Genomic DNA, 14,709 nt, shown 5'->3' with positions numbered 1-14,709 from the left:
GGCTAGCGCAGAGCCATACATAATAAAGCAGCAGTGCACTAACGGCTCTGTTCTGTTAGACAGAAACCATGAGTACACAGCATTTTCATTCACAGTAGACAAGCCAACATACAGTTAGCTGAGTGAAAGCCTGACACAGCACACAGGGTATGATACGAACTAAGATCTTCAGACTGCCTTAAAATGCAGCGCATATAAATCTGCCTTACAGTAAAAGGAGAACGAATGCAGGCAGAAAACAGTACATGAAAATCCTCCTCGTGTTACCTCACCTACCCTTTTAAATAAAGCTCCTGCTCCATCTGCTGTTTCCCTACTGAACAGCATGAGAGGACACAAGTGTTCCTGCCCAGTGGCACAGATGAACTTGCAGTGTGGTATTGACACCGGGGCCGCTAACTGGCAGTCATACCTACTGATCGCGTGGAGTTGGACATCACTCACGTCTTCAAAGGCAGAAAGCCACGGTGCTTACCTTCCACCTGACCAGCCTGCGGCTGCGTCCCAGGGTACGGTGGCTGCTGTGCCTGAACACCAGGGGGGTGGGCTGCAGAAGAGGAGGAAGCGATGCTGTCCGGTGTACCTGATCGTTCTTCTGCAGGAGCACTGGGTGGTCCTACAGGAGCAAGGACAAAATACAGCGTGTGAAATGAACAGGGAGTTTGAATAAGAGAAGTCTAATACAAGACCATTCCCTTGCAAAGTTCTTAACATGTTTTTCCAGTTTCCCATAGGTTCACACCCGAGAATGTCATGCCCAGGCTAAAACTCAATATATCTGCACATCTAAACTCTCCTTTGAAAATATCCAGGTGGGGAATTTGTCTCTAGTTCACTCAAATTTCATGCTTCCAAGGAACCTGACCCATTTGTGGGATAAAACCTCCATGACACGTTTTTCCCAGTTCACGCGTTACTCCTGTACACGCACATGAAAGACTTGCTACATTTGGACAGCACAGGCACCTCCGCATCTGGAGCAAAGACGAAAGGCTGGGTGAAACTTAAAATGGGCTAGTGTTCTACTGTGGCCCACATGGGCCCAGGCCCCAAAGTGCTTTGCCAATAGTCATACGGCATGCGCACAGGAAAAACTCCAAAAGAGGTGTAAAACTCACACTCCCAGACAGGACATGGCAGGCTTCAGCCTAAAAGCAGTTGTCTGTTTTGATAATTCTGAAAATATTCTAGCTAGCAGCCAAAGAAAGCATGGAAACAGAGAATTCATATTTTGTCTGTGTTAGTGAGAAGTTCTGAAAGATGCACATGAACAAGTGTAATACACTGCAAATAAATGCAAAATATTTTGTTAGAAACAAGAGAGCTTAAACCCAGATCTTTCCAGCTCTTTGCTATATGAATGATACCTACAGGAGGCTACTTTCAAATGCATGCTTGAAGTTAAGCACAAGTATTAGATTTGCTGCAAAATCCATTTTAAGAACGTTAGCTGCAAATTCCATTTTAAGAACACTGTATTTAGACAATCATGCATCCAACAAGCCTTTAATTGTGTTTGCATGTTACCCTTATTTAAGGGAAAACAAACCAAATCTGCCTACTTCTGGTGTTACCTTTATCTATGTAACTGCTTTAGAAACGGGATTTCTAGTATCCTGCTTAAGAACGTTAGCTGCAAATTCCATTTTAAGACCATGTTATTTAGACATTCATGCATCCAACAAGCCTTTAATTGTGTTTGCATGTTACCCTTATTTAAGGGAAAACAAACCAAATCTGCCTACTTTTGGTGTTAACTTTATCTATGTAACTGCAGGATTATAGCTTTAGAAACGGGATTTCTAATATCCTGCTTAAATGGTTCTCTGAAGTTCTTTGTCCATCCAAAGCATGGCTAAGTCAGGTCACTATCACAACAGTTATGGAGACAAAACCAGTGAAGTATCACTGATGCTATGATCAAAGCATTAACTGCCAGTGAGGCTCTGTACCAAAAGACAAAACCACTCACCCAAAACTTAGCACCGATTTCCCGCTAGCTGTACTTCATGCTCTATCACTTCATCGTTCAGAGATAGCCCATTTTAAGTTTTCAAGCACCATCAAACCTTTGTCTGGTTTGTGAAATAACCACGCTGTGACGATACCCAGAACGTGCCATGGAGGAAGGGATCACCCAATGGGCCTGAGCAGTACCCCAACCTGAAGACAACCGCTCTGTCTGCAGGTACAACTTGGCATCCTGCACAGCTGCACTCAGGCATTGCAGAACTATTCCTATCACTCCACACTTCTGCCAAGGCAGCCATGCCATAGAAATAAGCCCCAGTTGCTATTAGTTTGCCCATCTGTATCATTACTTCACACATCATATAAAATTTACTTGCTCTGAAGTTGAGAGTACACAGCAAATCCTGCCAGCTAACAGTTTTATTTTCAGGTTTCAATGCTACATTAAATCTCGTCAGACCACGCAGATTCTGTACAAAATCACTTCTCTATATTCTGCATCACAGTCCCTATTACATTCTATGTTGCTTTTCTAACTTCAATGACCCTATCTAAAGTTGACTGCATTCAGTTTTGTATAATCAGGTTTTCTATGTTTAGCATTCTACTACTAGGCAGGGCCAACAGGCATGCAGCTCTTCAAGAACAAACAGAATTCAGGCAAGTATGTTATTCCTTCCTGTTAACAGTAAAGAAGTGGACACTATTTACTTCTGAAATGAAACAAGAAAAGGCGAGGTCCTACGAACACCCTGGGCTGACCCAAACAGCACAAGCCAAGAACATGAAATGCAAAATCAAACCCTAAGGCAGAGCAGTAGATAGTGTTTTTCTATCACTGACAGATACCAACAAAGTTACTCTACACAGTAGCTTTAAGTAAGTCCAATTTAAAAAATTAAGCCATTTTCTACTCCAAGCTAAAACACAGTGCTAACAACAGCAATGTTTCAACATTTTGCATACCAACGTTAGCCAACAAGTTACAACACCTTAACGTAACAAGTTTTAGCATTCTGGAAAGAAACACTGAACACACAACACAGCTTAATACCTCCAAAATACAAATGCTTTGTTACAAACCCAGATTTGAGTCCTCGATTATGAACAGGTTTTGCTTTCCTCTTCATAAGGCATATTCTTACCTGACACCTGATCATCTGTCAAGCCAAACGCTGACATAACATTCTTGCTGATTTCATCCTGGTTCTTCAGCGGATCAAATGCAGACATGCTTGCTGCTATAACTTGAGTAGATGGCTTAACATTAGAGTCAGCAGCAGCAGGCTTTTCCTCCCTCCCATCTACAGCATCTGCACAACAAAATGCCCAGTTAGTTCATGAGCACTGAAACATCATCACACATATATATTGTACTACAGCAACTTTAAAATTGCAGGTGTGGGGTTTTTTTAAATGTTTTAGCTGTTGAAATGCTTATGTCAAGGTAACACTGTGACGTTATCAGTACCACATAGCACCCTGAAGCAGGAGCTCTTCACCTTTGAATTTAAGACAGAACAATTGTCTGTAAGTCAATTAAGTCTGTAAGTCTGGTATGACTTACCTAAGAGAATTCAAAATTAAGAAAACTTACAGGATAGAACAGTAAAATTAACTGGAACCTATCAGCTGCAGTTTTTGTTTTGTTCTAACCCCTTCTCCCAGAATTCTTCTTAAGCTGACAGGTAAAGTACAATTATCCAAGTAATACTGACTTACTCATAACGCCCTTACCTATCAGAGTGCTGCATTTTCTCTTAAAAACAAACACGTGCAGATAGGGTTTAGACTGACTAGTTTTGTTTACACTCTAAACCCACCACCCTAATCTCCTTCCAAATGGTTTATAACCAGAATCCATGGTATTCCACTGAAGTCAGTAATTGTTTATATTATAGGAACAGGGGCTAGGATTTTTTGTTTTTAAACAAAAATGTCCTATTTTTATTTTAAACCAATAAAGTGTCAAAGCTTAGAACACAAAAACAGCTGTTTCCTAGAAGAACAGCTGGAGTCCTTGTTCACCTCTTTACTCAGAACACTGTACTCTATGACTCTGTGTCCAGCTTACCCAAAAGCTGTAGTTAAGCACACCGAGGTATAGTTTTTACAGTACAGCAGCCTCAAAACTGGGAGAATAAATAAGCCTTCCTTCCCCATTTTATCCTCCCTCCAATAGTCCTTTCCCACCCCTACCTGCACCCTGGTGCTGCTTACCCTGAGACAGCTCTGATGCTGGACTGAGCTCAAAATGTGTGGATTCAATTTCCTAACCTGGCAAAAAAAGTGGATATAATTTTCGCTGAATTTGCTTTTTACTGTTTTAGTGAAGCAAACTGGCTTAGCAGCATGACAAGATAAGCACCAGAGCTAGCCCAAAGTAAGCAGTGGGAGTGCTCAGCTGGGAGCAAGAACTCTTCAGCAACAAACTATTAATTCATCTCAAAGCCCTCTCAAAATGCTGTTGTGACTCACAAGTGTTAGTTACAGCACTTTCATACATCGCAGCAAAACCTCAGACTTTCAAGTTTTATCCCTAAATTAACTCAGTGCTTTACTCCAGATAATCCAAATAAAAATTCAGCCTCAGAAATAACTGACATTAACTAACATTAAGTTATGAACCATCAAGCAACAATTAAGAATGATCACAACCAGCAGTCAAGCCTCCATTTTTCACTCTGTTAAACAGCACACAGCTCTGCATATCAAGCCAAACAACTCCTTCCCAAGCTGCCTACCATTTTCAGGCAGATTAGTGGAAAGCCCTGGTTCAGCTGGTGGTTCTAAACAGTCCAGTAATCGATTGACTTTATTACGAAGTTCTATCAGCTCTCGACGCAGGTATTTCACCTGATTAGACTCTAGGGGTCTTGGTTGTCCATTCACTGCAAAACAACAATTACATAAATTTAAGACTGTGGTAACATTTTGACATCCAGTTTAAAAAAAAAAAAAATCCCAACTTTTACTGGCTTGTAGCACCACCATCCACTGTGGAGGTTCAAGTGACAAAGTTTAGTCAACACACACCGAACTCATTCCAGAGTTTACTTTTCCTTCAACAGAATCTCAGTGCAGCATAGCACACAGTACCAGAAGCACAGAGCAAAGTCTGCAGCAGACTTCTGCATTGTTTGCTCATGGCGATGCATATATCCTGACCAATACAAATATTCCTGGCTGTGGAATGCTGTCCCTTTAGAAAGTCCCTTTAGAACTCAGGCAACACACACAACGCTGCTGCAATTCATGAGTAAGGCCAGTGTTCAAGTTAAAGGCTGCTTGCTGTTCCTTGGAACTACGTGCTAATTTACCAACAGTAGCTTGAAAATCAAGAACTATTTTGTATAAAGGTCAAAGGATGTGTTAAAATCTATTCAACTTTAAGCAATTAATGCTAGTTTTTATCAGTGCAGTAGTAACACTGCAAGATAATCATTGTCATAAATTCATCACGCATCTGTGAAGAAAACCCCACAAATGCCAGGGAGTGGAAAATAACAATAAGGAAAAAAAAACACGGACCACATACGTATTGCAAATACTCCCAGAAATCTTACAGAAAGAAAGAGTTTCCCTTCCTGTAAGTTCAGATGTCACATGAAACACCAAGAAAGACAACAGATATCATGTATTACAGTATTTTTAGCTTACTGATTTCATTCTTCCAAGGAGAGAAACTGAGTTTTTAAGTACCTTCCAATGAAGCCCACAGCCTGGATTTTAATAAACATTACTACAAAAAAGACAATCAATCTTCTATACTTACCAAACAATGTCAGCTTAAGTATCCTACTGCACTGAATTGCAAAGGAAAGATCTGAGCTATCAAAAATGGTTATAAGATCTCCATCTGAAAAGAACATGAAAAAGTTACATTAAAAGCAAAGCCAATTAACTACCAAACTTCACGCTTTTCAATAAAACATTAGTTGATAGCAGTATCAGTCATGGATTCACCGAGACTGGAGCCTCCATTCTTGGAGGCTTTTCAAAACCCCACGAGGCAATTTGCTCCAGTGACACACTGCCCTCCTGGCCAAAACACACGCTCAACCTCTCAAACTGCAGTTTATGACTGCTGCCATCTGGTGCTGCTGACAAGGGTTTGGATTCTGTGGCCTTCACAGCTCCCATGCAGTTAACTGGGGGCTGTGATGAGCTCTGCCCTCGGCCTCCTCTTCAGCACAGTGAACAAGCCCAGCTCCATGAAATGCTCCCTGCAAGCCACCAAGTCTTTTTAGCCTGGGGTGCAGGGAACAAAACTGAGCACAGACTTCCCGATGGGGCCTCACCAGTGCCAGGAAGGGGAGGGTAACAGTGTCCCTTTTCAGTACCCTCTCCTAAATGCTGACGCCAAAATCCACTGGTGTCTGAACACAAAGCCCTCCTACTCCATATTCTGCAGGTAACACAATAAATGACAATTACTCCTCTTGCCAACACACAACCTTTGGCAGACCATCTTAGGACACTTTTCTGCCCTACCAGTCAATACTCAGATTCGCTGCCCGAACAAAGGTGCACGCTTATCCTACAGAGACGAACGAAAATGTGTATAATACACATGGTTTATATAGATTAATGTCACCCAAAAAGAATCCAGATCTTTCCATCTTATTCTCCCTCACCTACCTGAACATTTATGTTGAAGGTATTAAGAATAATGATTAAGGTTTCTATTTTAAACTGCTAGCAGAATAAAAGGCCGAAAAGCACCAAGAACAGAATCTTCTTAGGTGCACTGTCAGTTCCATGATTCCTACTGACAGCCATCAAGCTATTACCCACGTAAAGCATACACTAGGATTCATAAGATGTATGTTATGTCAAGCCATACAAAAGTCTGACAATTTAAGCATATTAGATTTATCAAACTTTGCATTTTAAGGAGTATCAATAAAGCTTAATTCCTGTTATCATGATATAGATAGGAATATACAATGTTAAGTATTTCTTACTGAGAAGTAAAACACTATTTTTGCTACTAATCTTGTTATTTCAAGAACTCACCTTTCTTCTTTTTACAAGTGACATAGCTTTCACTCTACAATTTCCCACATAACCTAAATATTCCCTCCTACACCAATTATAACTATGTTTAGCATAAGGTAGTGACTCCCTTAACTTGCCAACAGACTGAAAATTATTTCGGAATTAATTCTGCATCATCATGATGCATTCCAATTTTTGTGACATTAGAAATCAGAAGAAATTTGGAATGTTTAAGATGTTAGAAGCCTGCCTCGTCACCCTTGGCCCTGTCAGCTATGCTTCCTCATCTACTAACTTTATCTACCCTTATATTTAGCTTTTTTTAAAAATTCAGGCCTAACTTAAATAAAAAAGGAAGTAAAATTTCTACTACTGGCTCCAAAGGGTTTGGCACACGTCACACAGTAACATGGTGTGCTTTGATTCATATAAATTCACTGCTGGCCATCCTCATTGGTGTGGTTTTTGGGGGGCGTAGGGGGTGTTTGTAGACATTGGGGTTTACTACATATTCAAGAACTTTAAGCAGGACATGATAATGATTTCACACTTAGTAGAGCAAGTTCCTTAGTTCAGAAGTTTGAAAGACACCCGGCTTGAATATAAAATCTAATTCCATGAGGCAGTAATCAAATTGAAACTTCTTTTCCCTGGTAATTAATAAAAGCATAGCATAACCTAAATATAACTCAGGAATATGCTTCTGATTATCTCAGTCCACTAATCCAGAAAGACTGGGATTTAAAGTTTCCTAGCCTCTCCAATTAAGCATACAAATTTGAAATAGCAGAATGTGGTAGATTCAAGGATCATGACAGTTTGATAAAGACACAAAGCCACAGCATTTTGCAGAAATTTTAAGCAGAAAACCCCATATCCAGGCCTGAAGAACACCAGCTTCACGTGTTACAACAATAAGAAACAAAGCCAGGAGGCACAGATGAAGCATTCTTCTGAACACTGAAGAGTGTGCAGTCAATTCTGAGAAGACTCAGATTGCGTTGTAGAAGTAGTGGAATCCCTAGACCAACTTAATGTATTTCCTCAGAACAGATGGAGACAAACACTCCTCCAGGTCTAGAGGGATAAATAACAAATCAGAAATAGCTAGAACGTATACATTCTAATGATTGAAATAAATTTGTTTCAACTTAACTAAGATTCTTTAAAGTCAAGAACACCGTGGTCCTCATATGACAATCAAACTGAAGCCTGGTTCTGTTAACTCTTAATCACTTTCAACTTCCTCTGATATTAACAATGTTTAAACATTCTTAGTAGTGATGATCAGCTAGGATAACATATGCTGAAATTTCATGTCACAGTGGAAACTAGCACATTCTGAGACAAAGCTGAAATTAAAAGTAGGAGCTCTCTAGGCTGTGAAATCCAACCAAAGAATGAAAGCACAATTACAGTCTCCATCATGCACCTTTACCTTCTTCAAAAAAAAGACGGAGATGGGAGATCAAGACCCAAAACATTAGCTCTTCACCGCATACCAATTTTGATGAGCAGTGTCTTTCAAAAGCTTCGTGAACCTCAAAAAACTGTCTCAGTATCATTCAAGGTGAAATTTTATTGCCTAGATGTATGAACAAAAGTTATTTGGGTACCACAGTGCTTAAAGTTTCCTATCGCTATCAAGAAAAATGGACCCGAATGCTTCAGTAATGGAGCTCTTTTACTGTACACCAGCATAATTATCACACAGTCTTTGATCTGAGACTTTGGATTTTATCACTTCATTCTGAGTTTCATTTTATGAATACCATCCCTCTGTCCCAAATTAAGTAACTTAGCCATGCCTCACACTGACACTGTGAGACCCCACCTGGAGTGCTGCGTCCAGCTGTGGACCCCACAACATCGGAAGGATATAGACCAGTTGGAGCGAGTCCAGAGGATGCCACAAAGATGCTCAGAGGGCTGGAGCACCTCTGCTATGGGGACAGGCTGAGAGAGTTGGGCTTGTTCAGCCTGGAGAAGAGAAGGCTCTGGGGAGACCTCACTGCAGCCTTCCAGTACCTGAAGGGGCCTACAGGGAAGCTGGGGAGGACTTTTTACAAGGGCCTGTAGTGACAGGACAAGGGGTAATGGGTTTAAATTGGATATCAGTAAGAAGTTCTTCCCGGAGAGGCTGGTGAGGCACTGGAACAGGTTGCCCAGAGAAGCTGTGGATGCCCCATCCCTGGAAGTGTTCAAGGCCAGGCTGGATGAGGCTTTGAGCAACCTGGTCCAGGGGAAGGTGTCCCTGCCCATGGCAGGGGGGTTGGGACTAGATGATCTTTAAGGTCCCTTCCAACCCAAACCATTCTGTGACTCTATGACATTCAAATAGGAAAAACCCTCTGAACCACAACTATTTCTAGACATCTCAGACAAGGTCCTTTTCATTCTGTGGAAGCCCTTTTTAAGGTTGCATTTGTTTAGCACTAATGCTGAGGTTTTCTTTGAAACAATCCAAGTCCAACAGATTCAAAACGTCATGCAGGTAAGACTACTTCTAATAAATATTTCAGGTTAAATTACAAGTTTCTTCTAATCTTTACTGATGGAGGACATTATCAAGAACCACTACTATAGAAATCAAGTTTTCAAAGTCTTTAAGAGCTTGTGTTACGTCATGCGGTTATTCACTCCTCAGTTTCAAACCCACTGCATGACTGAGAACACACAAAACTGGCTAAACCCAGCACACAAGTGGACAGAAGAGAAACCTGCAATACCATCAACTTCCTGCAACAACAAAAAAATGAACTTTCAGATGGCTGGTATTTCAGAAAAACTGGATGAAATACTGTGCTAAGACAACAACAACACAGGAGATACAGCTTCTCTTGTCTGATTCAAAGGATTTCACAAGAAATCACTTATATTTGACAATGAACTTGGACAATTTTGAAGAGGTGAACTTCAGAGTTTCTGTCCACAGATCATATCAGAGCAACAGCAGTAATTAAATCTCAACAGTAGTAATTAAACCTTACCTTCATCTTTGTATTTTATTGTGACTTCATCATTGCTCAGAAGTTTTCCTCTAAAAACTCTTTGCATCATTAGCACCAACTCATCATAGGTGATATCTTCATTATGAATAGGAATTCTCCTAATGTCTTCCCCAAGCTGAGCTTTGATGATCAGCTTCCCACTTAAATCCAGCTGCCCATTCATGGTGGCTTCCTTACTGCCTGCAGACCTGTTAACAACAAAACATTAAGAACATTAGAAAGCCAAACTGTTAGTTATTTAAATGTATCAGATGACAGTCCTGAAGCTTTCCATCTTTGGAAAGCGTTACTTTTAGCAAGCTCTCCAGAGAGCCCCTCTCAGACACATTCTATGATGCACTTGTTTCTCAAAGTGCACGACACATTAATTGTGCTCACGGACAAAGACAGCCTCTGTAAGGTCTGACACTTCAAATTAACACTTGTCACAGTTCCCAGTGGTCAGAATTTCAAAGATTCTTTTTCTTGTAAAGGCAGAAAGCTTTTAAATATGTGTAACACTCAGAAATTTCAAACTTGGGTGGGTTTTTTTTGTAAGGTATCAGCTGTAAACTATCATGGAAAAAAGCTAGAAAGGAATTAATATTCCCTAGGATTTGCTTTTGAGACAGGTATACAGCGCTCTCAGAGCAAATTGCAGCAAAAGCTGCATGCCTTAAAGCATTCTACTGATTACATTATCACCTTAATATTTTTACATCCTCCATAATTATGATAACCAAAAGGGCTTTATTTTCTTTTTTCCATTTAAAAAAAGACTGCCAGAACAAAGTATCTCGTTTCAAAGATTATAGGTGGTAAGGTGGCTTTACTAAGGGGATCAGGTGGAATCATGCATCACTGCATGAATAAATAATTGAAGAGGTAAACATTGGTTTCAGTATATGTACGACCAGAACACATCAAGGGTTCCTCTCCAGAAAGGATGATACAAAATTTTTCCTTTCTTTAAACTTTGACTGAGATGTTTTGCCCAAGATTTTTGATTTTTAAAAGCTGCTTAATAGACCAGACCTTAGCTATTCATTGCTCAGAGCCACAAATTTGTTATGTAGTGTACATGGTCAGAACAGTCGGTTATTCTCTGTGCTTTAAAAGAGGTAGACAACTGCTCCAACTTAAAAGGAAGTGCACCAAAGCCATCTTGTGTCCAAGCAGCACACAGCATGTACTTCAGAGTTGTGTCTTTAACACTTTATATAAGGCAGTTTAAAAATAATCGCTTTGTGTGAGACATCCCTTGTTAAAAAACACAAAGACCTTATGATTAAAAGAAACACAGAAACTACAGAGAAGTTACTGAGCAGAGGAATGGAAAAAAAAAAAATCTAGTAGTTAGCCAACTGTCACCTTCTTTCTTCACTGTTATGGACAGGGCCAAAACAACAGATGTGGAATGGGGAGCAATTAAAGAAGCCTTATCTGAACATCTGAAGAACAAACAGATCTTAAAAGTAGGCAGCTCTACACATCAAAATTGACATTTCCAAAGCCACATGCAGGAAACATGCTGTCATTCACTTGTGCAAAGAGAGTTCTTGGCAGAGATATGCAGGTATTTCTCCCTTACCTTTAAGGTTATCACACTACAGTGCTTTATGAGAAAAGTGAATTTTGCTTTGGCCAGTCTATTTTTAAAGCACTGCATTGAAAGTTACTTCTCTCCTACCAGAGACACGAGACTCTCAGCTAAAGCCTTTTATACATCAGACCTTGTATGTATGCTGTAATATGTATACACATGCACCTACATATTTTTAATCCTACTGTTTCAGTGGCAATGTTTTGCATTAAAAATATGCAGTATGATACCATCTCAACATTACAATTCAATTTCTGGGGGTTTGGGGTTTTTTTTGGTAATTTAATATAAAGCAAACATTTAATGCAAATCCTTTTGTTTAGCCCAATGACATCCCTCTCTAAAAAAACAGCAGCAAGCAAATACTAAGAAAACTCTCCAAATTGGACATAACAGGAGGTAGGTGGATACAGTCTAACTGCAGAGAAAAGGGACCTGCAATTAACACAGCTAGGTTGCTGCTGAGACACTACGATGAAATAATGAAGTTCATAATGTCATTAATGTTTGCTAATGCGTTATTCATGTTTTGCAACATAGGAGTCTTGAGTGTGGGCACATCAACTCATTACACTTAACATTAAATTGGTTGTAAAAGCATATGGTTTTGCAGAAGATGTTTGTCTCTTTTATTTAAAGCATTAAAAAACAAAACAGTGTCCATCTGAAGGGTTTTTTTCACCTCCTTTCTAAAAATACATATTTATCATTACCTTGTCTGTCTTACTGATGCTGGATTACTGGACCGATTTCACACCTCACTTCAGGACAGAGTTAAGATAAGCCGCCATGCACTATAGGTGCTAGAAACCAGGAAGCTGCATCAGAAAAAAAGACCCAAGAAATATTTATTTACAGTCACACTTCCTTAGAATTACGTACTTCACATTGATCTTTCGTGTTAAAACATCTTAATGAATATGCCCAACTAAAACAAGTCACTCTTCTATCCATAACAACAATCAGATTTACACTTTTGAATAATGTAGTCTAAGTTAAACTAAAACAGATGTTGAACAAGAGTTAAATTTCATAATAGAAATCTATTTTTATAATTTTTTTAACTGCATGTAGGAATTCCTAACAGTAATATGTTACTTTCCAGGACAGTGATCCTCCCCAAGAGTCTCAATACCCATTTGTATGGCCTCCACCTTAAAACACCAAGTTAAGTTAAAGAAAATAAACTTTGATGGATTTAGCAGTACAGAAACCTCCAAGTCCATTTCTTAGCTTAAGGCTGAAGCCTCTCTGGCATTAAGTAGTGTGTCTTCAAGGAGAGACTGCACAGCATTAGGACAGACTACCAAGAGGAAAGGAATAGTAATGCCACTGTCCCACAGGAAGAGCTACCAAAGTGGGCAAGAAGGAAATGCAGTCAGAAATATACAACCACTTAAAAATACGATCTGCCCTAAATTCAGCTTAATATTGTGCTCTTTCTGCTGGAAAGCCTATGCTAAGAGCTGCATGAAGTTTATGCCCTTCACCTGTTTATTACACAAGTGCTTAAGGCCCAGAGCAACAAGGCAATGACTTACGATACAAACCAGTCCAACGGAGGACACAGCTGTACTCCTCCCTCCCACCTGACAGGCATACCCTACTCTTGCCTCTCTCTCGCAAGGTTAATCTCAAACATCCATGGTCTGATTTTCAGATGACTCGCTGCTAACCAGAGTGAAAAAGTTCGTTCCTCTCATCCACGTGAAACTGGGCTTCCCAGCTCTCCTCTTTCAACTCAACTGGAAGAAAACGGGAACGGACAGGCAGGAGACGTACAGGAAGGAAGCGGAGAGCCAGCAAGCCCCACAGAACAGACAGAGCCCATCTCTAGTTCTCATAGGCCGGCAGCTGCTCCCCTCATCCTGGGTATGAAATATTCACCTTCAAGAAGGGCTGTACTCACTCGGGACAGGGAGTAAGGCTGTTGTGACATACTAAGCAGGCAAACAGGAAGAGACTACTTTTCTGACTCCTCCCTCACATTTCATGAAATGAGTAGTGAATGAAGATGGTGCCCCTTTCACCCCAATTTTGCTACAGCTCCAGGTACTGCAACTGACAAATACAGGATACAGATAATGAATCTAAGAGTGGTTTAACTTACCATCCCGTGTAAACATTAGAGCTGGGCACTGGTTTCACTTCTTTAGCCTTATAACATAAGCTACTTAGAAACTGACAACAGTAAGAATGGAACCTCAACCGTAATTCCTAAAGATAGACATTTTGCTGGACACACCTGAGACTGAATGCATCATTTGTATCTTTGTGCAAGGAAACCTGCTACTGGAATGTACTTACAGAACATTACCAGAATGTCTAATTTATTGATATTACTCACAGCAATCTGCTGTGAGTCTATGGACAAAAAGGTAACAGGAAAGCATTTAAATGCACTTTTTTGGTCCAACTGTTCTCCATTCTGCCTGAAGGTGTGCAGGTTTTAAGAGACAGATGCTAAACACTGCAACTGCTTGCAACTGTTACAGAAAGCTACGTTAAATGTTCTGATTATTGAATTACACAGCATTTGAGCTTTTCTTCCCTCCGTGTGACATAGCTGAATGCTGAATGGATGACTCCTGTGAGAATTTTGCAGAGAAGACATCCAGAATGCACACTAATAAGCTTTTTAACGGAACCAATCACGGTGTCTACTTTCCTTAGAGGAAAAACAAACAACAGAAAACCCTAATGTGTTCCTGTTTGAGAAAGGCCATTTTTCATGAGCATCACTCTGACATCTTTCCAACCTTCCTGGTATACCACACGCATTCTGGAGATACAGATTTTTTTTTTTTCCCCCCTCTCCTCTCGGCTCACTTTCTATTCACATCACGCACCAATCTACACAGTGCATGTGGACAGCGACCATCCAATCCAAGTCTGTCACTTCAGGATCCCTTCTCACGCCATGATGTCACAACCATGTCGTTTTTCATCGCCCTTTTTTTTTTTTCACTGCAGCAGAGAAACCCAGCCTTGCTTAAGCAAGGGAAGAACAGGCATTCTTGCTTTGCTTTTTCCTCTGTCAAACCAGGGACGAGGAATAACAGGGAAAGCAGCACGGCCTCCCAAACCCCGACAGGGCCATGGGTTTTCCCAAGATAGCTGAGGCGAGGAACAAAAAGGAGAAGA

At 40.4% G+C, this 14,709-nt stretch overlaps 1 protein-coding gene across 1 annotated transcript; it reads right to left on the bottom strand.

Moving 5' to 3' along the window:
- Window positions 1-475: 475 nt before the first annotated feature.
- On the bottom strand, window positions 476-12,383 carry TFG (TRK-fused gene; the record flags this gene model as incomplete). The annotated part of the gene is made up of 6 exons (XM_010147996.1): window positions 12,279-12,383; window positions 9,963-10,171; window positions 5,747-5,830; window positions 4,716-4,862; window positions 3,117-3,284; window positions 476-616 (listed from the first exon to the last, which is right to left on the bottom strand). Coding segments are annotated over exons 2-6 (724 nt in total), but the record flags the coding sequence as incomplete, so codon positions are not given.
- Window positions 12,384-14,709: the final 2,326 nt, after the last annotated feature.

Source organism: Eurypyga helias, unplaced genomic scaffold (genome assembly GCF_000690775.1).
Source record: "Eurypyga helias isolate BGI_N326 unplaced genomic scaffold, ASM69077v1 scaffold2793, whole genome shotgun sequence".
Classification (NCBI taxonomy): domain Eukaryota; kingdom Metazoa; phylum Chordata; class Aves; order Eurypygiformes; family Eurypygidae; genus Eurypyga; species Eurypyga helias.
The sequence above is the reverse complement of the archived record's forward strand: the minus strand, read 5'-3'. Positions and strand labels throughout refer to the sequence as shown.